Below are 27,686 nucleotides of genomic sequence, written 5' to 3'. Positions count from 1 at the left end.
GAACATGAAAGTGGTATGTTTTGCAGCCACTTGGGACTCCCCTGTCTCTGAATGTATTTGTCTGGATTACTCTAAGGGGGATATTAGTGTTGTCTAATAACGGCCTTAGATTTATCAGGGGATTTGTTTGATTAATTCCAAAGTAAAGTACAGCAGATAGATTAGAGCTCAGCCAGTGCAGTGGGTCTATACCACCCATCTCTGCCCTTTCTAATTCCTGTTGCGGAGGCTCCACTCTCTCGTCTTTGTTGTCCTGATGGTTGAAGGCTCTAGTGTTTAAGACCCCACTGTGTGATAGTTAAAACCATTTCCCACTGCTAAAATGCATGAGTGAGTGTCTGGGCTTAGAAATAAGTCTCCAAGTTCACACTGTTGTTTCTCTACAAAAGCTGGAGAAATTTGGCTACTTGCTTTTCTTTCCCAGTTACCACTGCCATACTCTTTTTTTGAATACTAAAAATATTTTATTGCATTTATAAACACAAGCTTTTGGTGATAGATTGGCACTGAGTCCTTTCTTTATTGGGAAGTTGTAGGGCAGGAGCAGGAGTAGAGAATCCTGTAAGTTTGCTTTAATTTAATTTTTTTTCAGGGTGCACCTGTTTAAAGGTGTGTAGAGGATAGTGAACTAGGGGAGGTAGAAATAGGTTAGACTTAATAGATTTTCAACAAGTTACCCAAAACCAGTGGTGGTAGGTGGCATCCTGATGCCTGCTAGAGTTGTGGAGAGGGGAGAGAGGACACTGATGAGGCAGATGATATATTAAGAGTTAGCAATAAAACACATTTGTATGGTCTTTTGTATTTTTAAAGCATTTTCATATACATTATCTCATTTGAGTATCAACCCCCTAACATATATTCCTCTATTTAATATAGTAGAAAATACTGGCACAAAGAGTTCAAGGTCATTCAATGAACTAGTGACTTTTGGAACTGACACCACCTCTAAATCCAGTGCTTGCTCCCACCATACTCTTAATACTGGATTCTTCTCCCAGACCCCCAGTCCAGGGTACCGGTACCCCAGCAGAGGCACAGTGAGAAAAGCAATGACCTGGGGTGCAGATGACCTCAATTCTGATTTCAGCTCTGACATTGTCCAGCTGAGTGGACATGTTAATTCCTCTCTCTTGGATCTGTGTTTCCTCTTCTGTGCCTAAAAGTGTCCTGGAAACTCTACAGCACTGATCACAATTATAATTAATTAATTGCTTTTGTGATTATTTGTGGCCCATCTTCCTGGCTAGACTCTAAGCTCCAAGAGTGCAAGACCTGTGTCTATCTTGTTCATCTGCCATCACCCCAGTACCTAGCACCGTCCCCGGGACATAGATAATGTGCAATGACTATATGTCAATGAAATGAACCTGTACAATGAAAGGAATGGACCTTACTTGAAATCCTAAGACTCTTCCACTTTGCAGATTCTCTGCTTTTTCTCTATTACCTCTGAAAGAATCTCAGAAACACCCCCTTTTTTGTTTTCACTGTTTTTAAACTGTCTTTAGAGTACAACAGAAGTTATAAGATAAAAATAGTGATTAATAAAAATTCTTTTTTTTTTTTGTTTTTGTTTTTTTTTGAGACAGAGTCTCGCTCTGCCCCCAGGCTGGAGTGCAGTGGCCGGATCTCAGCTCACTGCAAGCTCCACCCCCCAGGGTTTACGCCATTCTCCTGCCTCAGCCTCCCGAGTAGCTTGGACTACAGGCGCCCGCCACCTCACCCGGCTAATTTTTTTGTATTTTTAGTAGAGACGGGGTTTCACCGTGTTAGCCAGGATGGTTTCGATCTCCTGACCTCATGATCCGCCTGTCTCGGCCTCCCAAAGTGCTGGGATTACAGGCCTGAGCTGCTGCGCCTGGCCGATTAATAAAAATTCTAATTATAACTCACAAAGCATATTATTAATATGTGAATGTGAAATTGAAATTCTTTTTAGGGACTCCCTCTTAATCTGTGTTTCTTTCTTTCTTTCTTTCTTTTTGAGATGGAGTCTCACTCTGTCACCAGGCTGGAGTGCAGTGGCATGATCTTGGCTCACTGCAACCTCCGACTCCCTGGTTCAAGCGATTCTCCTGCCTCAGCCTCCTGAGTAGCCGAGATTACAGGCATGCACCACCACGCCCAGCTAATTTTTGTATTTTTAGTAGAGACAGGGTTTCACCATGTTGGCCAGGATGGTCTTGATCTCCTAACCTCATAATCCACCCACCTTGGCCTCCCAAAGTACTGGGATTACAAGCATGAGCCACCACACCCAGCCTAATCTCCGTGTTTCTTGGAAGCAGAATGTCTCCTTGTCTAGGTTTCTGAGCTCCCTCTGAAAGGGCCTGCAGACTCCTGTTGAGCCTTCAGAATGGGACTGGTACTCATTAGTAGGCAATATGCATGGACCTCAGACTCAAAAAAGATTATGTTAGGTCCAGAGCTTTACAACACCTCCTTACTTTACAAAGGAGAAGAAATCAGCCTTGCTCATTTTTTTTTTTTTTAAATGGGGGAAATGGAGGGGTACAAGGGAAAGCTGAAAAGCTGCCAAGGGGCTTAGAATAAAAGAGTCTTCTAGTAGGGCTACTTGCTTTCTTCTGGGGTTCCCTAGGTCACTAGAAACTCATACTGTCAGGGCAAGGACCCACTGGGAGGCATTCAATTGAATGCTCTCTTGAGCCAGTATGTTACCCCTTCCTTCTCATTGCAAACCGTGCTAATCAACCGTAAACTTCTTTTTATCCCAGGCCCATGTGTAGCTTCAAACTCTTTCTTAACACAGTATTCCAGGATGTCAACAATCAAAGAACAGGGAATTAATGTGTGCTGAGCATGGTGTCAGGCAGGTCATTAGGCATTTTATAAACAATTGCCTCTTTTGGTAAGCTTGACAACTCTGGAACTGATATGACGACTCCCAATTTACAGATGAAGTTTAAGGGACTTATCCAAGGTCACATAATGAATAGCAGTATTGGCATTTGAGCTCAAAACTTTCTACATACCTCTCAGTGAGCCCAGCCCTCAGGGGTGTCCATCTGACCATCGGCCCATATGGTGAAATGTCTTTACAAAAAATTCCTCAGCTAGGTGCAGTGGCTCACCTCTGTAATGTTAGCACTTTGGGAAGTTGAGGTGGGAGGATTGCTTGAGGCCAGGAATTTAAGAACAGTCTGGTCAACAAAGCGAGACCCCTTACTGTACCAAAAGATAAAAAAAATGTTAGCCAGGGTGGCATGTGCCTGTAGTCCCAGGTACTTAGGCTGAGCTGGGAGGACCAGTTGATCATGCAGCTATACTCTAGCTTGGGTGTCAGCAAGACACTGTCTCTTAAAAAAATAAAAGATTTCTCTCCACTCAGTTGTTGCTGTCCATCCTAGGGGGACACTTTAAGGTTTCTCCAGTCAAAGACTTTGAAGCATTCTCTGTCAACTCTAAACTCCCAATTAGTGCTAAGTATGGTAATAGAAGACCATGTAGAGCCACACTATCATGTTGATATCGTCTCTTGGTTCATGAGATTGGTGACTAACAGCATGGAGAGCCATCTTTTTGAGTCTCCAGTGCCTAAGTCAGTGTCTGGCATGCAGCTATTTTGAGTAGAACCAGACACAAAGGCTCAGGATGAGAATGAAAAAAGGGTGAGGATAAAGGCTTGTGGTAAACTGTAAACCTTCCCAGCTTTTCTGAGGATCCCAAAGCCAGCCTTTCTCAAACTGTGTTCTGTGAGATGTTACTAGATATTTAATGGGGAGATTGAGGGGGAATTTTCAGTGACCTGAAAACATACATCCCCTATGGAGTATATCTCCTCTTGGACTCCACAGTGTATGTTAGTATAGATAAAGTTTTCTGAAGACTTGGGATATTAAAAAACAAACTTGATGTTTTCTAAATTTAGTGTACCACAGATTTTTTTTTTTTTCAAAGAACACCTGTTTACATCTTGCTGGATGTTGTATTTTTATGGAATTTAGTTCTGGATATGCTACCCGAGCTTGTAATCCTTTCTCTGAAATGTGGCTCCTGAGATCCCACGCAGCATCGGATGTTGCAGATACAACAATGCACATTATACTCTAAAATACTTAATGACCATCAATTCCTTCCATACTTTCCAATGGTCTCAGCAAGCACACGCTAATTTCCTGAAATTTGTCCTTGTGTCCCAAAGGATGATAGATTTGGGTGGTGAGACCAGTAAGAGAAGAAATATCTGTGGTTGGAAGTATGGTACTGTGGGAAGGAAAAGGAGTTTGGAGTCAGAGCAATCGGAGTTCACATCCTGGCTATTATTTATGAGATGCGTGAATTTGGGGATATTAACTTCCCTGAGCCTTAGTTTCCTTGTCTGTTAAGTGGAATAACAACAGTATCTACATCAGTAGGATTAAATGAGGTTGTTTACATACACTATAGTTGCAGGGGCCTGGTGTACAGGAAGCCCTCAGTAAATGGCAGGGATTATAATAGATAATAATCCCTGCCCCGCTGTCTTCTGGGTCATGTTTTTCAAATTTCTTTTATGATGTTATTGTGAATAGGGATCTCACTTAAACCTTTTTTTGACACTAAGATCTAGCATATTGGCTAATAAGGAATTGCCCCCATTAGTATTTCTGGAGTGAATAAACGAATGATGTAGCACTCTGTTGTTTACAAAGCACTTACATGTTTATGGCCTCATTCAAACATTGCAGCAACCTGGACGTGTACTTAGTGTCATTCTTCCCAGTAGTTGGGGATATGGAAAATGAGACTCACAGAGGCTCAGTTGGTGACAGTCACACAGCTAGTAGGAAGCTGGAAAGTCAGGTCTCAAAGCCAGGGCTTCTGTAACTAAAATGTGGACTGTACACACAATGGAATATTATTCAGGAAGAAAGAAAATTCTGACACATGCTACAACATGAATGAACCATGAGGACATTATGCTAAATGGAATAAGCCAGTCATGAAAAGACAAATACTGTGTGATTCCACTTACGTGGAGTACCTAGAATGGTCAAGTTCATAGACATTGAAAGTAGATTGGTAGTCTTCAGGGGCCAGGGGAAAGCGGTGAAGGGAATTAGTGTTAATAGGTATAGAGTTTCAATTTTGCAAGATGGAAAGGAGTTGTGGAAGTGGATAATGGTGGTTGTTGTACAACATTACGAATGTACTTAATACCACTGAACTGTACACTTAAAGATGGTTATGATGGTACATTTCATGTTATGTATATTTTATCATAATTCAAAAAAACTGGGAAAGCAAAACTAGTACCAGGGCTTCTGACTCCAAACTGAGGGCTCTGTCCTACGCCATGTATCAGCACCTCCTACAGAGGAGCTATGGTATGCCTCCTATTCCAAGGCACTTTATTTTGTACTGAATTGAAAAGTTTGCAGAACTCACCTCCACTGAAACCCTAGGAGACCCACCTGCTTCTCCTAGAACATTCATCCTATTGGCCTAAACTCTGGGAAGTCGGAGTCTTTCCAGAGAGTAGGGACTTCTTTGAAAGAGGGCAGATCCTCTGTCTCAAGGAAATCACTGCGGTCAAGTAATGCAATAATTATGATTGCCAACCTCAATGACTACTTCCTGTGTGCCAGACACCTTGCTGAGTGCTTTTGCATACGTTAGTTCTTCATAATGCTTACATCAGTCCTGCCAGGCAAGTAGACTGTCCCCATTTTACAGATGGGGAAGTTAGGGCTCGAAGAGGTTGGTTGACATGCCTGAGCTCATGTGTGCAAGAGCCAGGAATGTCATCCGACTGTACCTGACTCTAGAACCTGCCTCTTAACCTCTATGTGATCTAAAAAGGGGGCAGATAAATTAGAGATGTCTATGTCTAGAGTGTTTTCCCACATAGGAATTGACAGATTTCTCTGTCCTCCTATGGTACACTTTTCCCTCTCCTACCAGATGATGGGACATCCTCTGATTTAGGCCAGTTTCTGTTTTGATTTCCTGGTGTCCTCTGAGATGCAGATGTGTATTCCTTTCCCTGGCGAGTCATGCTGCAGTGTGAGAAGGACAGCATCCATTTCTTTCCCTAGGAAGTTGATATGTGCATCCTGTTCCCTGGCAGTGTCCATCTGCTATGAGGACTTTCCCAAGGCCCTCACCCTGTTGTGTGGGAGACTACTGCAGGTGCCAACCTCACGGCCTAAGGCTGGGAAATATTATTCGGCTGAAAATGCCTTTTGTTTGCAAAGCTTAAACAGGTCAATAGAAGCTCAACTTGTCATTTTCAGTTTACAAGAGATGTGTCAACAAGCCAGCGGAAACAGTAATAATTTCAGTAAGTTTCTTGAATGTTTACTATGTGCCTGGCATTGTGCTGAACAACTTTATATGGATTATTTCACTTAATCCTCACAATAGTCATATAAATTAGGGACAATCAGTTCTGTTATAACACTTGTTTTGAAAATGCAAATTTGTTCGAATGCAATTGATATTAGGGAACATTTTGAGCATAATAATTCCGCTTTTGATTATGCATGATTTTGTCCATAAGAAACACTAGGTGAAGGCAGAAAACTAGCCAGCAGAAGCAAGCTGTATAGGAACACTCAAAGTGTACACATCTCAAACCTGTACCAGCAACTTCAGCTACCATGTGTTTTGTGAGTCCCACCCCACAACTGATGTTTCCACTTTGTGTCCAATTCCAGGAGATCCTCTTCCTACACTTGACAACAATTCACAAGCTTCCCACTGTCACAGACAAACTTTAGGTCTGTTAAAAGTGCCATATTTATTGTAGTACTTATGTACTTCTTAGTGATTTAACATGTATAAAATTGCTTCCTCTATTTTATTATATGTCACTGATAAAGTTTACAGGTGTTGCACCCCAACTTCATCTTTCCAGTTAAGCTCTGTGATTTTTACTGTATGATTTTGCACAGCAAAATGACTTTTAGGATTGTATATATGCTTCTGGCAGAACTGACTTTACTACCATTACTCCTGTGTGGCAGAAGAAGAGGACCACGAAGCTAAGAAATTTGCTAAAAATATTTTAAGTGACAAGTGGCAAAGCCAGGATTCAAACCCAGGCTACCTTACTCCCATGCCTGTACTCAAAATTTCTAAAGCATTAAAAAATAAATTAAAAAAACAAAGGCTGTCTGCACTGATCTCTGATTATATCTGTAACAACTAGATTGCCTCTTCTCCCAACTGTCAGTCAAATCCTGGTTCCTCAAGCCAGAGCCACTACAAGTATGTGAGAGCCCCTGAAGGTGTTTGAGTACAGCAGTGACCCAGCCCACAGAAATGCTTGCCTTGGTCCTTCCTCTTCCCCTCCTGGCCACTGCCTGCCCAGGCTGACTGGTGCCTGATATAGCTGCTACTGATGCTCTGTCTTGCAATCTGGAGTTATTAGCATCAAAGAACAAAAGCAAACAGCACCAGGGCTCTGGGGCTCAGTCCTCTACGAAGGTAGATGAATGGACCCTTATGTCGGTGATAAAGCTAACACGACCCGGCCTTTTATGGAGACAACTCTTCCTGTGTTTGAAGAGCTCAGACACTGAGAGCCAGAAAGAGCCCTAGAACGAAGGAAACAGCCTCCTCGCTGCTGGAAGTTTGCTTTAGTTCTTAACTAAAAAAATTGTTTCTGTGTTTGTTCTTGGAGAAGAAGGGAAAACCTTATGCTCCTCTTGCCCGGGGGCAGGAGTCAATAGGCCATTGGGGAGGTGCAGTCTTTGCCTTTCTTTTTTTTTTTTTTCCTTCTAACATTATGGCTCAGTGTAATCCTCAGTGGAAGACCTGCCCTGCTATCTGAGAGTCTGAGGCAAGACTATACATGGAGGCCAGTGGCCAGCCTCCCTTGTCTCACTGCTGGCACCAGGAAGGCCCTCATGCATGTTTATGTGATGCCCCAGCCTGTAGAAGCCCACAGCTCCTGCAAGCAGCTTCTTCTTGGCCACTTCTTGACACTAGAGTGCACATACCAGTAGGCTGGTCTGCTTTGAGAGAATGGACCCTGGGAAGAGGCCCATGTGGATTTGGAGCAAGTGGGCAAGGAATTCTGGGTACCAGAGCATATTCTATAAGGGTGGGGGCAAGCGTTGCTGGCTCTAGGTGGAAACATCTATTTGACCTGTGGACTATTCAGTTCCTGGGCTGGGATGTGGGTGCAGAATGAACAGAGTGGGCCCCTCTAAAATATATAGCCCAGGGCAGGGTCTCTAGTTGCTCAGGCCTATGGCATTACTGCATTTTACCCCTTTCCTCTGACCCTTGCAATACCTTTTTCTTACTTCCGTGAGATGTCCGATATTCTCATACCTAATTTGTAGTTCCATGGGTCAAATGGTTTCTGTCCTGGTTTGCTCTTACATTGAAAAATATAGTTTAACCCTTACCTGATGCGCTACTGAGTCTGAGAGGTATAATCATAGTGCATCCTCTCTAGATCTTAGTTTCCTTATCTGTAAAACAGGATGAATAATGTTTCTACCTGTTAGGGTTATAATGAAGATTAAATAAGATGGTGCACATGACTAGGGTAGGATGCCAACTCCCTTAAATCAATCTTATTTGGCTGTAAACTATCCTTTCTTCTGCAATTTACCCCCACTTTTTGTCTCTTAAAAAATCAATATACACATATGTATACACACATATTTATATAGATATTTCCTCAGGCCATCTTGGGGCCCAGTGCTGCTTCCCCATACACAGACTCCAGCCTGTATAACAGCACACAGAGAACGCTTAATAAACATGAGCTTTATTAGGATTAATATTGCTTTTATCCCATTTTGTCCTCATGTTCACCCTCTGATGGGGTGATACTGCCAGGATGGTAATCGACAGAAAGGGGAATCCACAGCTGGATTTCCAGGATTCCGGCTCTGGCTCCACAGGCTGTGTGACTTTTGGCCAGTTACCTACGCTTTCTGTGCCTCAGTTTCCTTATCTGTAAAATGAATGTGGCAATAGTTCCTACCTCACTGGGTTGTTGTGAGGCGCTTAGAACAGTGCCTAGCACATAGACAGCCCTCAGTCAATGTTAGCTGGTGATTTTATTACCTTCATATATGAGAGGACAGGAGTATTATAAAAATCAACCCCAAGCCCTTCCTCTTGTCACGCAGAAGCAAGGCAGACAGAAGGGATGCAGCTGCAGGTGTTTCTGACCCCTTGCCTTGCTGCGTCCCCATTTCCGAGGGTCTCATCTGTACAGCTCCCTCTGCCTGTGGATGCTACTGTTAGACCAGTTGGGGTCTGGGTATGGAGGAGCAGCATAGGGCCCCAGGACTGGCCAGAGGAAATACAAAGGTAAATATGTGTGTATACATATGTGTTTATCAATTTGTAATAGACGAAAGTGGGGGCAGATTGCAGAAGAAAAGGCAGTTGACAAACCAGGTAAGATTGATCTAGGGGTGGTAGCATTTTCCCCTGTGCCAGCACACTTCCTCAGCTACCTCCTGCTGTTTTATTTTCTCATACTGCTGGGCCTGTAGTTTTCCAGAGCGCCACTGCATTTAAATCTATATTCTATTTTCTCTCCTAGAAAATAGGTCAGACTCAAGGCAGAGTTCACCAGGTGGGGTCCCGGAAGGTTTGACTGGGACTCGCCTACAGGAGGCTGGCTCTGCAGCCTGTCCCATGCTCCCCAGAGCTCCTCCAGAGGTATGGGGGAGTTGAAGTAGCAAGTCGGGGAAACTTAGACTCATACCTGTCCAGATGATCTAGTACAAATGAAGGGTGAAGTGGGAGGACTACCCCGGCTAAGCTAGGTTCTGCAAGTGCAATAGTGGTGAATGACGGGTCCTTTCTTTCCCCCACAATGGTAATGTATTAGTCTGTTCTCATACTTCTGTGAGAGAATGCCCGGGACTGGGTAATTTGTAAAGAAAAGAGGTCTAATTGATTCTCAGTTCTGCAGGGCTGGGGAGGCCTCAGGAAACTTACAATCATGGCAGAAGGGGAAGCAAACATGTCCTTTTTCACATGGTGGCAGGAAGGGAAGTGCTGAACAGAAGGGGGAAAAGCCCCTTATAAAACCATCAGATATCGTGAGAATTTATTCACTCCCACAAGAGTAGCATGACTGTAACTGCCCTCATGATTAAATTATCTCCCTCCAGTGTCCCTCCAGTGTGTCCCTCCAGTGACTTGTGGGGATTATGGGAACCGCAATTCAAAATGAGATTTGGATGGGGACACAGCTAAACCATATCAGGTTAGAAGAACCAGATTCCCCAAACTGCAGAAAATTGTTTCCCTTGGACTTGAGGATAACCATGCTGAACGTATGCACTTGTGGCTGAAGTTATTGTTGAATATGCAATAAGTGTCCATTGGGCTCTGAGTGGAGGCAGGAATGCCCTAATGTACTTCCCTGGTTGTGATGCTGAACAGAGTGGGTGAAAGATGGAGGTGGGTTTCCAATTCTTTCTTTCCTGTTTTGTTCCTACTGTTTAGAGCATGGAGATCCTAAGGGAGGTAGCTGCAACTGGGCCAGAGCTAGTTTTCATCAGGATTACTTTTTCTCCCTGAATATTTCTTGAGCACCTGTTACCTACTGAGGACGTGTGTGAATGGTAGAGCTAGGAAGGTGGTGGAGGGAAGGTAATGTGAGCCAGTCCTCGGTTTTTCTATCATAACATAGAAATAACTAACTGAGCAGATACAGCCTAGATATTTTGCATTTGCTGTTCCCCTGCCTGAATAGTCTTTGTCAGGTATACATAAGAGTGTTTCTCACCTTCTTCAGGTATCAGCTCAAATACTACTTCCTCAGAAAGACCTTCTTTAACTACCTTCTCTAAAATGGGGATACTCTGCTGGCACTTACTCTACTTTTCCTTTCTTCATGGCTCCAATCACTATTTGACTTTATATTTCTGTTTTTGTTCCCATTAAAACCCAAGACTATTGTCTGTTTCATACGGCTTGTATCTCCAATGTTTAAAGCAGAGTTTGGCCTGTGATAGATGCTCAGTCAATATGTATTGAATGGTGAATAGATGATCTTCACTGATAAAACTCGCAGAAATACATACTTTTAGTATCTCCATTTATACATGAGAAGTTTGAGTCTCAGAGAGACTAAGATACTTGCCTCTAGATGAGCGGGTAGAGCTGGGATTTGGTTCTAGGTCATCTTAATCCCCTTATTAAGAAAAGCTGTTTTCTTCTATGCTCCCCACATTTTTAGGTAAGCTGTCTTCACGTGGTAACAAAGATGGAATATGGCAGCTCTAGAGAAATGAAAGCACCCTATTTCCTGATAATCCCAGTAAAATTCCCTGGGGAGACTCTCTTTGGTTAGGCTTGGGTCACATGTCTGTTCCGGAGCCAATTATTGGAGATAGAATATTCTCAAGACCTGGACTGAGTCACATGACTACTACCCTTGGAGCTCAAGTGGGAGTGGGTCACCTCTAGCAAACCACATGGGCTAAGGCTGGGAAGGGAGGCTTCCCTGGAAAACAGCTGAGGATTGTTACAAGCAGAAGAGGAAAGGGATGCTGGATAGGCAGTTTGGCAGATGGACAGTGCTAAGGTTTTGATCTTTACTTGCTAGCCATTCCCCTCCTTCATCTACCTCTTGCCTTCGCCATTTCATGCCGTTAGTCAGAATTGAGTCCCGAGATTCAGGTCACTCACTGCTTCTTGGGCCAGGGGCCAGGTGCTAATGTGTCTCTATTCCTAAAGTTGGAATAACGCTCAGACCTGCCTCCAGGTCAGTGCCACAGCTAGGAACTGAGCTTGGACCTTGATCCCCAGCCAGAAGGTTTTGTTCGTTTGTTTGTTTTTGGTGGGATTGTTGTCCCTCTTTGACAGGAATAAGTGTAGTATTTTTACATACAGGACTAGAACTATGCCAAATTGAGACTTCAGGAGGGAAAACAAAAGAAATAAGGATGGAATTTGTTTTGATCCTTGCTTCTGTTCATTCCTTCACTTCGCACTGAGGAATGGGGTGGGAAAGAACCAGAAGGAGGGGAGATCGGGAGCAGACATCCTTATTCGTAAGTAGAAAAGTGGAAGCAAAATCACTGGCTTCATTCCTGTGATTTCTTGGTGTTTCCAGTGAGCCATCTGGTCAATTTTTTTTTATATTTCTGTCTGTGATAATTCAAACTGATAACAATCAGAGTCACTAACATTTATGTAGCATTTGCCTTGTACTTAGTTCAGTGCTTTACAAGCATTTAATCTCATTTAATTCTCATAACACCCCCATGAGGGAGGCTCTGATATCATTCTCATTTTATAGCCAAGGAAGATGACTCTTAGAAGTTTAATGATGAGTCCAAGGCCACAGAGAGGCTGGGATTTGAACCCAGACCTGTCTGTCTCTGAAGTTTAAGATCGTAACCACATCCCCAAATGGGCTAGTAACCGGTATTGAAAAACCTTTGGAGTTCCAGGGAATTCTGTCTCCCTGGGACTTGGTGTCCCTAAGGAACCTGTTTGTATGAGCAATGGTGTTGACATTCTTCTGCCACAGAACTCGGCCACACGTAAATAGTTTGATATCCTGTTTAATTAAGGGGTATTTTAATATCTATTCTAGGCAATCCATCAGTAACAGTTAATGGCCCTGCCTAGTTATTTATACAACACTTTTTCCCTTTCCACCTCTTCTCTTCTTCCTGCCACTCATCCCTAAATCTAACACACTAGAAAATCTGAAGGGGGGGTGTGGCTGAGGCATGATTCAGAGCTTTCTAGAAGTTTCTTTGGGCAGATACAGCTTCTAGGGGAGGCAGGGTGGGGGCTAGAGAAGTGCTCAGCTGTTGCTATGGGTATGTTTCTCTTTTATTCTGGGCCACAGCTTAGTTGGTCAGCACCTGGATTTTCCTGGGACAAGAGCCCTAAGGATACACTGGAGCTTTACAAATCTGATTGCAGGCATTTCATTATTGGTTGGCATGAAGAACGTTACCCATCCTGTTCAGGCAGCAAATCAGAGGCACAGAGAATAAACCATGACCATAGGGTAGTTGGGAGACACTCACCCAGCTTCCCCAGGGCTTCAGCATGATCGCTTTAATCTGCAAACCAAATTCAGTTCCTGTATGCTCTTGAGGGATCTAGGCTTCAGTTGAATGAATGATGGACTGGGTGGGATCCAGGAGATGTAGGATATTTTCTAGTCTTTGCCCCTGAAGTAGCTGTGTGACCTAGTACAAGTCTCTACTTCTTTCATCCTCCATCTTTACAAAAAAGAACTAAACTAGGTACTTAGTGTCTGTGGCTACTCCAGATCCACTGTTCAGTGATTCTAAGTGAGCTGTCCAAGACTGCCGGGTTGGTCAGTGGTTTCCTGAAGCAGCCCCTTGTTCCTTCTCCTCTGCTGTGGTATATCCTCTCAGATTGGGCCTAGGGGTTTTAACAGTGCCTTGGGCTGCTCTGGGTTATGCTTCCCCAGCCCGATTCTATTTCACATCTGAGGGAAGGATGAGGAGATTATGTTGTTCATGGAGCTGATAGGAGTGAAGTGTTCTTCATTTTCTGAAAGTTCATTGGCTTAATTCAAATGTCAACCTTTCTAGGGTTGGGTGTTTATTCGTAGTTGTCAAAAGTGATTTCAAATGGCAATTTCTGTCATTAGTGATGGGGTGAAAAGCAAGGAAAAAAATTAAAGGAGGCAAGATTTCAATTTGCATGATGAATGATCTTCTCACACACAATCTCATGCACACACACTGCTGTCTGTGATGAAGCATGGTCACTGGGTATACCGGGGAGGGGGGGATTTATAAATCTTTTGTGATCTTATGTCCTTTAGTCCTATGTGGCGAATAAATCTGTAACTTGCTCTTAATTGTTATGCCTATTTTGCTTTGTTTCTCAAGGGAGTGGTCCATTTTTACTTTTTCTCTCTGCTGGGAAACCTTGCTTGACTTCATGTCCAGTGTTTAGTATCCGAAGAGGAGGAGGAGGAGGATTTGCTTTGGTGTCAGTGTGCAGAAATCAACCAGAATATTTTAACCAATATTCTTGCAGGATTCCAGTCTGCTTGGCTCTTTGAAGCCCTATCTGATTCCAGGATGATGTCTTTCCGGACAGATGTGAAGCTTACCTCTCTTGCTACATGCAAAGTGAAAAGGGAGCCTGGCCCCTCGGCTTGCATGGGTGGTTTTTGGGTGAAGGTAGAACGAAGTGCTCAGAAGCTGAGTACCTTTGGGGCTTGCATGAACTCGATAGTCATGCAAGTGCACACTGCATTGTGTGTGTGTGTGCTGCTAACACTCTTCTTCCTTTTTCTCCCCCTTTCTCTCCTCTCTCCCTTTCCCTCCCTTTGAAAATGCTGCCACAGATGTCAGTCAAGGTCCAGGTGAGTCTTTGTGTTTGCACAGCTGCTGTGGGAATTTCACCTCTGCTAGATTGTGCATGGTTTGAGTCTGAGTGAGACTTTTAGAGAGACAAAATTCTGAGTATATTGCATTTTCACTGATCTAGGTTTAGAAGAAGAAATGCTTCAAATTAATGGATTTGTATTGGTTTTGAAGAACCATTTTAAAACCAAAGGAATGTGGTTCTTATACTTAATATAATAATTTCCTTCTCCTTAGTATTTCTGGGTGATTCAGAAAATGAGCATTTTTGGGAAAGTATTTGTAAAGATGTTCTTAGATAAGTATTCTCCAATTTAATGAACAGGTTTTGCTTTGTCTTCCACACATCTGCTTATCTTCTCTAGCTTCATGTGGTTGAAAGCAGAAGATATGACATACGTAGCATGGAAAATATGATGTGGGTGAAAGGAGCTTTCTTTCTTTTTATTCTAAGAAATGTATTTTTCACAAGGAAATCAGCAATATTTATTGTTTTTCCTGGTTATGTAAATAATACATGCTCACTGTGGAAAAAAAAGTGGGATGGTTTGAATAAATGGTTTTTGTCAATGGAAAAAATGAAAGAACCACCTTTATAATAATTAAGCATTTCTCTTTTTAAAGTGTGTCTTCATCCAGAGTCCTGGTTTTAGGCATTGTGTGTGTATAGACAAATATATATGCACACACACATACATAGAATCATGTGAACTGATGCGAACATTTATGGATAAGTGTCAGATGACTTAGAATGATTTGGAGACTATTCTGAACTGGCTAGAACTTTGAGTTAAAAAGAATAATTAACTTGACCAAATAGGAAGGGAGCATCATCTCAGGTGTTTTCACATGTTTTCTTGTTTAGTCCTTTTAACATTTAATTTTTTTATAGCATTAATACAAGATAAGTATCATTATATTCATTTTAATGTATAGGAAATTTCGGGCCTGTTAGGTTAAGCAGTTATGCCCACGGTCAGAGCTTGTCAGTGGTAGCCCTGGGATTTGAACTTCTGACTCTCCATTGGAACATGCTAGGACCCACGAGTGAAAATTCTCAGTGATTAAAGATTTTGTAAGTATTTCCTAATGAGACTATTGCGTATTTGTTTGTTTTTGCTTAGAGATAATGTGACATTTTCTTTATTAGCAGCCTTCTTTCCAAATGAATGTATCTTTTTATTGTTCTTAAATATCTAAAATAATCAACCAGACTTAAGTAACATTCTTCTGATCATTGTTCTATGTGGGATCTTACACAACATAAAAGTAGAATACAGTTATTCTACTTAATGCAGAGAGTTTCTCTCCATTTTTTCCTGCCTGCTCCCTACCTTTGAAAATAATTGGTGTTTGAACCAAAGCCCAGGACAGCATTTCCTAGGAAGATACCATTAAGTTTATTATTTCTATTTAATAATATTTTAGTTCAATCACTCACTCAATGAATATTTATGTTCCAGGAACTGTTCTAGGCCATGGGGACAAAACAGTGAACAAAACAGAAGACAATCAGTGCCCTCATGGACCTTTTATTTTGGACAGAGGCAGACAATGATCTAAAATGTACACACAGACACACACATATCTATGTATATATACACATACTTTATATGCATACATATATACATGCATATATGCTTGTTATGTATATATTACATATATATAGTGTCAGGCGGTAGGTGAGAAGTGCTGTGGAGAAAATTAAAGCAGGATAGAACAGAAGTCCCTAATTTACAATAGGTAGTCAGGGAAGTATCCTCTGATAAGATGATATTTGCTGGGAAACCTCAAGGAAGCGAGGGAGTAAGCCCAACACCTTGTTTTGTTTGTAAAGTGCCACGTGGCTTCTTCTCTTTCTGGTTCCCAGTAGAGATGTGACCAGGGGTCACCACATAGAGCTGGGCCCTGCTTAGGGTCTCCCAGCCAAGGGGATGCATGGGGGTATAAATCCAGCCTGTGTTCCTCTTGCCAAGCTTGTGCCCATGAGGCTGCCTCTGACCAAAAGGGCATCTTTTTCTAGCGCTCATACAGGCGCCATATTGGTCCTGGGTGAGATAACATGGTGGAGTGAAACACAGTGGACCCATAGGCCTTCTGCCATCCTTTCAAAGGGGTAGAGGTCTGTGAGTCACCCTTCCTCAGATAACAGCAACTATGACCAGCCTGACCCACACCATTTCAATTTAATGGCTATTGTCTCATTTTGTTCTCTTATCCCTCTGAGGTGTGTAGCCTGAGCGCCCTTTCAGTGCTGAGGAAGTTGGGGCCCAGGGAAATTAAATGATGTGTGACGGTCACCCAGCTGTTGAGTGGCAGGGCCAAGAGGGGATTGCAGCCTAATTTCAGATCTTGTGCTCTTCATTCTGTCCTTGAAGTGTCAAGGGCTGATTACCAATCTTGTTGCCCCACCAACCCCTTGCTTTTTCGTGGTTTCTGAGCCTGGAGCAAATCACTGGTTTGGACCCTTCCCTTGTGACCCTGGACGTGGCAGGAGGTGGCCTGAGCAAGCCCAGCCCTGGCTGAGGTCAGTGGGGGCCTCCTGCCTCTCTGAGCCCCTGGCCAGGCATTCTGGAGCCAGCAGCACTGTGGTTCTGAAACAAGAAGCCTTTAGTGGTTCTCTGACTTTTTTTTCCTTCCCCTCAGGAAGACAAATTGGGGATTTTATGAGCTAATGTAACTATTTACCAGAGGCTGCTGGAAGACTATAAAGAGATGATTGATTAATTGATTAATTTTACATGTGGAGGAGATGAATTAGAAGTAACCCTAATGTAAAAGTCTGAGATGGGGCCTGGTGGGCAATACCTTTCCCAGGGTCCCAGAGACAGGCTGGGGACTTGGAGCAAGGGCGCAGGGCACCCAGGAAAAAGGGGCAGGCACATTTTCTTCCACTTCATGGAGTGAAATCCATATTCCCTCCTTGTAGGGAGGAGGTTCAGAATAATAACAGTAACAGTAAGCACTTGGCAGGTGCTGAAGAGGGCCTGGGAGCCCAGCTCTGACATTCTCTTAACCCTCCATGTCAGCACCTCCAGGTCGGTGTTACCATCCTCAGCACAGAGGGAGAAAAGTTGCTGCAAGGAGTTCAGTAACTTGCCCAGGTCACCTCCTGCTAGTGACTAGGCCAGGATCCCGGATCTGTCTGCCTCCAAAGCTTGGGCTCTTGTTCTTCCAGACCCTGCTTTTCACATGACAGAGCTGTGGGCCAGGCTGTGTCCTGTTTGTGTCTGCGTTCCCAGCTCTTTGCATGGCACATGGCACGGAGTTTAACCTCAAAAAATCTCTATTGAACAAGAAGTATGGCCACAAGCACATGGGGAATTTTGAGTTTGTAGGGTTCCAAGACATGTTGGGGTTTAAGGGTTTTCTTTTCCAGGGGTTGCAACTTCGGGCCCAGGAGGGGAGGGGCCTTTTTTAAGGCTATGTAACCCATTTGTGGCCTGGCGGGGACCCCTGTCAGGTGCTCTATCCCATGCTTTTGTACATTGGGATTTGTCACTGGTCTTCCTGGGCTGCTTGTAGAGCAGAGGTGGGCATCTCTGCCCTGTCTTAAACCCTCCCCTGCCTTTTGCCTGTTCCAGAACTCTCTGGAAGCCATTTGGAGGTGACGAAGAGAGAAGAGTAGTCGAGTAGTTGGTTAGAGCACAGGGAACAATTCTGGGACCTCTGGGTGTGAGACCCTTCTTCTCCCCTCCCCCAGTGCTTGTCCCTCCTGCCTGGAGGGGCTGTTTATGGTGCTCCAATGACAGCCTCTCTCCTCAGAAGGGATAATTTCTCAAGCTCTGCCTGCTGATTAGACCTGGAATTTAAATGAATAACTGTGACCTTGTGGAAGTGCCCTAGTTATTCAGAGGCCCGATGAGGAAATAGGCCTCCTGCTTCCGTCCATCAGAGCCCTGGCAGGCACGGCGGGAGGGGCTCCTGTCTGCTGGGTCCCCAGGAGGCCTCTGTCTGCTGTTGCCAAAGGAACAGACGCCTTTGCTGGAGCCTTCCCCCACCCGCTCTTGATCTCCGCCCCGTATTGTCTTCCTCCTCTACTGTAAGTCATCTCAGGCTGTCCTTGGGGAGGGGACCTGATTATATGTCCTGGACCTTGCCCTGTCTCCAGGGCAAGAGCCTGGAGGCAGCGCGAGTCTGACTTGTGTTTGTGGACACAGAGGAGATGCGCTTGAAGCTTGTTGCTCACAGGGTGACCTGCAGGACCGACCAGCAGATGCTCAGGCCTGCTAAATCAGAATCTGCATTTTATCAGGACCTCTAGGTGTATACTCATTAAAGTTTGAGCCACATTGAGCTCAAATTCCCACTCTCTTCTCCCCTTTGGGACCAACAGGGCTGTCTTTACTGAGAAGTTGCAGTCCACCTCGCTAAAGTCCTCGCCTTCCTCTCTCGTGCTGGGCACAAAATGAGACATCTGATCTGGTTGTGGGGAGGAAGAAGGAGAACGAGATTAGGGAAGGGGATGAGAATGAGCATTTACTGACCACTTAGTCTGCGCTGGTCACTGTTCAGGCACACTCTGTCTGACACCTTACATCTTTCACGTAGATGTAAGGTGAGATAGCATAGGATGGAGCAGGAGTTGGCAAACTATAGCTTGAGGGTTAAATCCAGCTTGCAGCCTCGTTTTGTATGGCTTGAAAGCTAAGAATGGGTTTTACATTTTTAAGTGACCGGAAACAGTCAAAAGATGAACAATTTGTAAGACCAAAATTTTATGAAATTTGAATTTCCACGCTCATAAAGTTCTTCGGGAACGTAGCCATACCTATTCCTTTATTCCTTTATGCGTTGTCTCTGGCTAACATTTTTTAATTTTTATTTTTTTGAGATGGAGTTTCACTCTTGTCACCCAGGCTGGCATGTAATGGTGCAATCTTGGCTCACTGCAACCTCTGCCTCCCGGGTTCAAGCAATTCTCCTGCCTCAGCCTCTCAAGTAGCATGGATTATGGGTGTGTGCCACCACACCCAGCAAATTTTTGTTTTTTTAGTAGAGACAGGGTTTCACCTTGTTGGCCAGGCTGGTCTAGAACTCCTGACCTCCTGTGGTCCACCTGCCTCGGCCTCCCCAAGTGCTGGGATTACAGGTGTGAGCACCTCGCCTGGCCTGTCGTCAGCTACTTTTGAACTGCACAGGCAGAGTTGCATAGTTGTGATAGAGCCTCACAGCCCCTGAAGTGTTTATGATCTGGCTCCTTATTAAACAAAAGTTTGCCACCTCTGTCTCTATCATGGCACTATGACCTATTCAAGTTACTTTACCTTTGTGGGGATTCTACTTCTTTCATCTGCAAATTGGGGAGAATAAGAGAACCTGCCCCACGAAGTTTGTGAGCTTGTGCATGTAAAGTCTTTAGAACAGTGCCTGGCACATACTTAACCATATATGAAATAGCTATTATTATAAATGTGAAAGGAAAATAAATCTTGGGGTCCTCAAATCACTAAGGGAAAAGTCAAGCTGGGAACTGCTTAGGGGAAACCTGCCTCCCATTCTATTCAAGGTCACCCCTCTGCTCACTGAGATAGATGCCTATCTGATTGCCTCTGTTGGAAAGGCTAATCAGAAACTCAAAATAATGCAACCATTCATCTCTCACCTATCTGTGACCTGGAAGCCCCCTCCCCACTTCCTGCCTTGGCTTCAAGTTTTCCCACCTTTCCAGACCGAACCAATGTACTTCTTACATATATTGATTGATATCTCATGTCTCCCTAAAATATATAAAACTAAGTTGTGCCCAGACCTCCTTGGGCACATGTCAGCAGGACTTCCCGAGGCTGTGTCCCAGTGGGTCCTTGGCAAAATAAACTTTCTGAATTAACTGAGACCTCAGATTTTCGGGGTTCACATAAGTTATCCAGTTGATCCTTTAAGCACACTTTCCATTTTATAGATGAAGATACTTTGGCTCAGAAAGTTTTTTTAAAAAACAGAAAATCAGCTCACCATTGTAGCTGTGTCTTGGTCTCCCTAATTGTCTTGAGGCATGCTCCTGCGCAGTGCTGTAGAACCTCCCCAAACACACCTGCTGTTCTCTCCTGCCGCATATTCTCTCCTATCTGTCCTGCCCTTTGTGCTTCCAGTGGAGAGGTCCCTCAGACTTAGATCCCAGCCATTGTTCTCAAGTGGAGCTTAGGAACCAGTAAAAGGGTGCAAAGGAGACCAATATTTTGTAGAGAACCCACAGTGTGCCAGGCACCTACCACTTCACCGATGAAGAACCTTGAACTCCAAGACATTGCATCCTTTGCCCAAGGTCGGAAGCAGGTATTGTCAGTTTCAGAATGTAAATGCAGGTCTGGAATTTCTGCTTGGTAGTTCTGCCACTCTTCCCAGGAGCTGTACGCCCTTGGGCAAGTCATGTAACCTCTCTAGGCAAATAGGCTTCTTTTCTTTAACCTGAAAGATTAGAATCAGATGACCTTTCTGGCTTCTTTGACTCTGAAGCTATATGCTTAGACCATCTGACTGAGATACCTTAGGGAATAGCAACCAGGAGAATGCCTTCTCCATTACCAAAGACTTAAACCTTCTAACTCTAGTAGTGCCTATGAGATATTTGTTTTTTCTTTGCTATTCTTTGGGCCAATACTCCTACTTGCTTTTCTTCCTTATTACCTTATGAGAAAAAACACTTGAAATTTTTGAGCTTGTATTTTAAGCCAGGCATGGAAATATTAAGTTTTACATGCCTCATTTAATGCTTTTGACATCCCTAGGAGGTAAATTGCTATTTGGCCCATTTCACCCATGAACAAATTGAGGCTCAGGTACAATAAGTACCTCACTGATACAACCCAGTAAAAAGTGGTGGAACAGAATGCAAACCCTGGTAGGTGTGGCCCAGGAGACATCTCCTAGGGAATTCCACTAGAGTGTACACTTCACAAAGGTACACTGCTGTTTACAACTGTGTCCTCTTAGCCTAGCACAGTGCCAATACATCACAGGCACAGAAAAATGCTTCCTGAATGAATCAGCAGTGCTTAGGACTCAGCTATTTGTTTTATCCCACATCCCGCTGAAAGTCCGCTTTTTATTGGGGTTCACCCTGAGACAGAAGGTAATTGAATGAATCTTTATTCAGTGCCCATCTTGGGCTTGGCTCAGTGGGAGATGGAGGCTGCAGGGAAATCTACCTCCTTTGCGTGTAATTAGATTGGAAGGGGGCCCTCAACTAGGCTAACAGTGCTCAACTCCCAGCCAATTGCCCAGCTGGGGCCCAGGAAGACCCCCCTGGCTCCTGTAGCTGTTCTCGATGAGTAGGTGTGAGTAAGGAGCTGCTTCTCAACCTGCCTTCAGCTTAGGCTCACTCAGGGATGCAGATCACTGGACCTTGGTGCTTTTTTCTAGAGCAGTTAGAAATCCCTCCTTTATTATCTTAGACAGGCAGACCCACTGGGGTATTGGTTATGGTCACATTTCATTTCCCAGTTCTGGAGGGCAAGGCCAGAGTTTTAGTGGAAAAATCATTCGTGATATCCTGCCCCTGACCTTGCCAAATGGGCGGAGGTGTTTATTTTTTGCCCCAGTGTGGAGGGGCAGCAGTGGCATTTAGAAGGAAGGGGCAATGAATGCTAAATGCGCTGTGATATGCAGGAGAGCCTCATTCAAAGATTTGTGCTGCTCAAAATGTCATTGATGAGGCCATTGACAGACTGTTCCAGAGCAGTTCCCTCCCTGTCCAGGAGGGGGAAATGAGGCAACAGACCTCCCCTGTGACTCAGCTAAGCCACGCAGCTAGTTTGGGACAGCCTTGGAGACCCTCCCAGTCTGCAGACCTGCCTAGGAAGGTCTGGTAAGGACGAGGCTAAGCTTGTCAGTTTGCTAGGCTAGGCCTCAGGAGGAGTGAGGAGGTAGAAAGCAGCTGAGAGTCGAGGGCAGTGGGTCCCTTTATGGGGTAGCTTAGCTGACTGTAACCATGTAGGGAGGCATCCGAGGCTGCACTGGGCAGGTGGTCTGCTAGTGCTGCCAGCTTATTAGAGAAATGGTGTTGGCAAGAGATGGAGGGCAGGGCAGAGAGAGGACCTAGATAGACCAGTACCCTAAATAATGACAGCAATAACTACATGCTTTTGAGCCCTTCATGTGTGCTGGGAACTGTGCTAAGTGTATTCCGTATGTGGTTACGTGTGACTGTCACAGTGATTCTGAAAGGATATTTTGCAGATGAGAGGCAGGAAATTTTACAGATATTTTTCAGATGAGAGGCAGAAGGAAGTGCAAAGTTAACTTGCTCAGAAGTCCCACAGTTAGTGAGAGGTGGAGCTAGAATTTGAATCCAGGCTTTGGATTATTGAGAACAGTGGTTTGCAAACTCTGGTATGCATCAAAATCACTTGGAGAGCTAATGAATGAGATCCAGGCTTATTAAACTAAGATAGTTCTCCCAGGTGGTTCTAATACAACCGAAGTTTGAGAATCACTGTTTTAAAATAAAGTCATCTTGAAGGTGAAGGGACCTGAAAGCTTCGCTCTTCACCACAATTTTATACACCCACATATATTATGAGTAGTGTGGGAGATTGTGAAGAGAAGGTAGAAAGGAGGATGGGATGGTAATGTTCCCTTGAGTTTCCCATGGCTTTTAGGACATAGGACTAGTAAAGCCATCATGATGATATACCATATTCAGCTATGTATTTTCTGGCCCCCTTATCTGCTACCGTGGCACTTGAAGGGCAGCAGTGTCTTACTCTTTGAGAACAGAGGTTTATCCATGCCTGTATCCCCACTATCTGCCATATTGTAGGTGCTCATAAAGCTGTGGTTAGAATCAGCATTTCAGGGGAGGAAGAGGCCCAATAGATTGTCAAGGCTCTCTGTGCACCTAATTTTTGAATCTCTTCTGTAAGAGTTAATTCAGACTTGGCTTGGACCCCTTCAGAGATGAGCAACTCATTGCTCCTTTAGCTTTTCCATTCCATTCCAACAGCACTGAATGTCTGAAAGCTCTTTCGTATCCCTCGTTGCTATAGCCTCCACTACCTGTATGGCTTCCAGCCCTTAGAGACACACAGAATAGCTCTAATTATACTCCTAGTGTTTGAAGACAGGGCTTTTGTCTTTAAGGATCTTCTTTTTCTAAAGGCTAAAACATCTCCAGTTTTTTTTTGTTTTGTTTTGTTTTTTTTTTTTTTTTAGCATTCTCCTACAAGCAGTTTTAATTCTTTCTTCCAGGTCATTGTTCTCTGAAAAATGACACATTTTATTTTCTGCATCCTTTCCGAAGAAGGATGCCCTCACCACATACAGTATTATGAATATGATTGGGATCAGTTCAGTTCATTGTAGGGTGGTCTCAGGACTCCCTTTTTTGTTTGTTTGGTTTTCTTCTTTTTTGAGATGGAGTCTCGCTCTGTTGCCCAGGCTGGAGTGCAGTGGCACAATCTCAGCTCGCTGCAACCTCTGCCTCCCGAGTTCAAGCGATTCTCCTGCCTCAGCCTCTTGAGTAGCTGGGATTACAGGCACAGACCAACACACCTGGCTAACTTTTTATTTTTAGTAGAGATGGGGTTTTGCCATGTTGGCCAAGCTGGTCTCAAACTCCTGACCTCAGGTGATCCACCTGCCTCGGCTCCTCAAACTGCTAGGATTACAGGCGTGAGCCACTGTGCCTGGCCTGGACTCCCTTTTTCTAGACTAGGTATCTATTAATGACAGCACCAAACATCTTAGCCTTAATAAAAAAGATTATAGTATTAATTGAACTTAATGTCAATGAAAGTCTTTACTATGTTTGTGCCCATTTCTCTCCCCTTCCTGGACTTGTGCAATTGGTTTATTTGACTAAAGCTTGGGATCATTCTTTGACTTTGTTAAATCCAGCACACCATGATCTATTTGGGTGCAGTGCTTTTATCTAGCACATCAGCTGTCCCTTCTAGCTTCATGTCATTCATGAATGAAGAACTGTTTTAGGGAAGTTCGTGACAGCTGGAGAGCAAAGACTTTCTTTCCTTTGGAATGATTCTTTTCTAAAAGTCATTACTGCTGCTCCTTTAGCCCTTAGAGTGGTGGGCATAACTACCTTTGTCTCTCTGTCTTCCATGGCATTAATGCGTAAGGAAACTCCTTCCCCACTAAGAGATGGAACAACTTGGGAATAGGCTGGAGACATTCTTTCCCCTACCCTGTAATAATTAGGCCATATAGAAGCTGTTGGTTACTCATGGGCATGATAGGAAGAAACCCTTTCTGTTCAGTCCAGCCACCATGCCATAAGAACAATGTTGGTCTAGTGGCAGTGAGATGGCTGGTATAATTACATACCACAAAAGGCTTGGTGGTGCGGACAGAACATGGTAGTATCAAGGAAGGACAAAACTCAGAGGCTGGAATCTGGGCAACCCCTATCTTGGAGAATTAGCAGCAGGATCTCTCTCTTCTGAGTCTCTGGAAATCATCATCATCATCAGTCCAACTATTCAATCTATTCTCAGTGCTGTGTAAAGCTTGCAGAAAAGCCAAAATCCTATATGTAAATCCTATATGATTATCCTGAGTGTTAGCTCATAATTGCTGTTAGGTGATTATTTGAAGCTTTGTGTAGCTTGGCTGTAGTGGTGGCAGGCTATTGTTGCAGCCTGCCCTTCTGATTATGGGTAGTGTTCTCAGGGGATTTCAACTGTATTAAACCACCATTTTTATGGGCCAAAGCCAGTCACCTATCAGCAGTTTGATACAGTTCAGCCCAATATGTTGCTTGGTCTCTTTGGAGATCATCTGAATTCATAGAGGCAAAGAATCTTAGAGTTGGGAGGACTTTTTGGTAGTTTTCTCGTACAACCTCATTCTGACTCTTTTTTATGGCCTTTCTGGCGAATAAAATTTCCCTTATTATTTTACCCTCTGTTCATGGCAAATGTACTTGCTTTTTATGTTTTTCATCATGCATATACACCTTTAAAAATGCTCGATGGGGGCTGGGCGTGGTGGCTCACGCCTGTAATCCCAGCACTTTGGGAGGCCAAGGTGGGCGGATCATGAGGTCAAGAGACCGAGACCATATTGGCCCACATGTTGAAACCCCATCTCTACTAAAAATACAACAATTAGCTGGGTGTGGTGGTGTGCACCTGTAGTCCCAGGCACTTGGGAGGCTGAGGCAGGAGAATCGCTTGAACCCGGGAGGCAGAGGTTGCAGTGAGCCGAGATCGTGCCACTGCACTACAGCCTCAGCGACATAAGGAGACTCATGCTTGACGGCAGCTCTCGTGTTCTTCCATGAGTTTTTTACGAAGTAACTCTCTCTTGTTTGGGCTACACATAGTGGTTCCTTGAGCTGTTCTGCATGTCGACATGTTTTGGGTCCCTCATGAGCCTAGGTATTCTCCCGTGGAATTAATACCCCACTTGACTAAAGCCTCTTCTAATGTATGGTAACATACACTGAACCAAAACCCTATGTCTGGTACAGACAATGCTGAGAAAAGGCGAGGCTATTGAACATTTTTATTTTGGTAGATTGAGGGTAGAGGATGGCACTTAAATGCCAAAATTTACATTTAGCCCTTAACATTAAATTTCACTTTTGCCTGTTCTCTGAGCTAATTCTTATAGCTAACAAATCGGTTATTTTCAGGTTGAGGTCATCACAACATCCAGACAGCATGCCGTGAATGTCTTCAGACACATCATTGATCCAAATGTGGAGCAGGCCTAGGCTCTGCTGTGAGGAACTAGCGAACCCTGGGCAGGAAAAGTAGATTCAAGTTCATAGTGAAGGTCAGGGAATTACTCAGGGAAGGGCTGGTCTGAGACAAAATTATGGATTTTGCCTGTAATCTCAGCTACTCAGGAGGCTGAGGTGGGAGGATCGCTTGAGCCCAGAAGTTTGAGGCTGCAGTGAGCCATGACTGCACCACTGCACTCAACAGAGACCTTTTTTGAGACCTTGTCTCAAAAAAAAAAAAGGAGGACTTAGGTAGAAGGTTTCTTCAGACCCTTCTCCTTTCCTGTAAGCATTCTTCTCAATCCCACCCTGTCCCCTGTGCCCTCCTCCCACCCATGGTGGCAGACTTCTTCAGCCTGTGTGTCTCTGACTTTCTCTATTCAAAAGCTCCTGTGCATGCCCATCTTAGATGAGAGACCTTTAGCCTGGCTGCCCTGATGATCTCACAGATGACAGTATCCATGACTGGGGAGTCTGAGTGTGTCTCAGGTTTAAATTTGCATTTTAAAGAGAGAAGTGGCTTTATGCCACTAGATAACTTGAGGAAGGAAGAATTTCATGTTTTAGTAGATTCTGTGGATGAGGATTGAGGAAAGGGAGAAGACAGCCATTTAAAAGGGCTTCCCCTTAACTCGTCATTTACATTAGGTATATCTCCTAATGCTATCCCTCCCTGCTCCCCCCACCCCACGACAGGCCCCAGTGTGTGATGTTCCTCCAACATGACACATGTATACATATGTAACAAACCGCACGTTGTGCACATGTACCCTAGAACTTAAAGTAAATAAATAAATAAATAAATGGGTTTCCCAGGGCTCTTTAAGCCCTGCTGGGCCAGGGTCATAAATGAAGCTGGTGTCTAGGCACTATTTTCTGCTTCTGGATTCTCTGAGCTATGTTTCCTTTCTTCTCCATTAGCACTGAACTAGAGGGGGTAACTGGTGTCATGGTTACCATCACAGGCTGTAAAGTCCATCTGCTGGTGCAGAGTCCTCACTTCAGCCCTCACTAAGGTAGTGTGACTTGAGCTCTCAGCCTCAGTTTTCTCACGTGTAGAATTAATGGTATCGCAATGTCTTTTACATAGAGCTTTATTTAATGAGATAACATAGCCATGTCTTGTCTGTGATAAACAACCAACAGATATTAGCTGTTGGAATTCTCTTTACCAAGTTAACTGAGTTTCTTCTCTTTAGTGCTCAGAATGCTAAAATGTGTATTTTAACTGGAAGATTAAATTCTTCCTTTCCCAGGTCGTTTTTGGGAGGGTTATCAAGCCACTTCCTCTTTAAAATGCAAATCTGAACAACATGAGATTTTCTCCCCCTTCTGTCTTTTCCAAATTCCTGGTCACCCTACGGACACTTTTGGCTTCTGTAAATTCAGGGACCTACCCTCTTCCCCCTTCAACATCTCCCTAGTTCTTCCAGAAACGTCAGGTGAATGTTTCTATGACCTTCTGATTTTATGTAATTACTCTTTTAAAAAGTCCTTGTGGCTTCATAAGAATTCACCGTTGGCACTTGGCACTTGTAGCAATTAGTGACATTTAATTTCTCTACTTCACTATGAAAAAAAGAGATGATATATGTGGATTTTTCACTGAGATAAAAGTTACTCTGAAAGCGAGTGAAATAAAAGTCTTGGCAGAGATAACTTTTTTTTTCTTCTTTTCTGAATCTTTTTCTTTTTTTTCT

At 43.8% G+C, this 27,686-nt stretch overlaps 1 protein-coding gene across 1 annotated transcript in view; it reads left to right on the top strand.

The window, feature by feature from the left end:
- NRXN3 (neurexin 3) overlaps positions 1-27,686 on the top strand; it is a 1,638,519-nt gene that overhangs the window by 21,881 nt on the left and 1,588,952 nt on the right. The window contains exon 2 of the mRNA XM_011949472.1: positions 14,285-14,302. Within this exon, the coding sequence (XP_011804862.1) occupies positions 14,285-14,302 (18 nt within the window). The remainder of the gene's footprint in view (positions 1-14,284; positions 14,303-27,686) is intronic.

This window comes from Colobus angolensis, unplaced genomic scaffold (assembly GCF_000951035.1).
Source record: "Colobus angolensis palliatus isolate OR3802 unplaced genomic scaffold, Cang.pa_1.0 Scaffold3, whole genome shotgun sequence".
NCBI lineage: Eukaryota > Metazoa > Chordata > Mammalia > Primates > Cercopithecidae > Colobus > Colobus angolensis.
The sequence above is the reverse complement of the archived record's forward strand: the minus strand, read 5'-3'. Positions and strand labels throughout refer to the sequence as shown.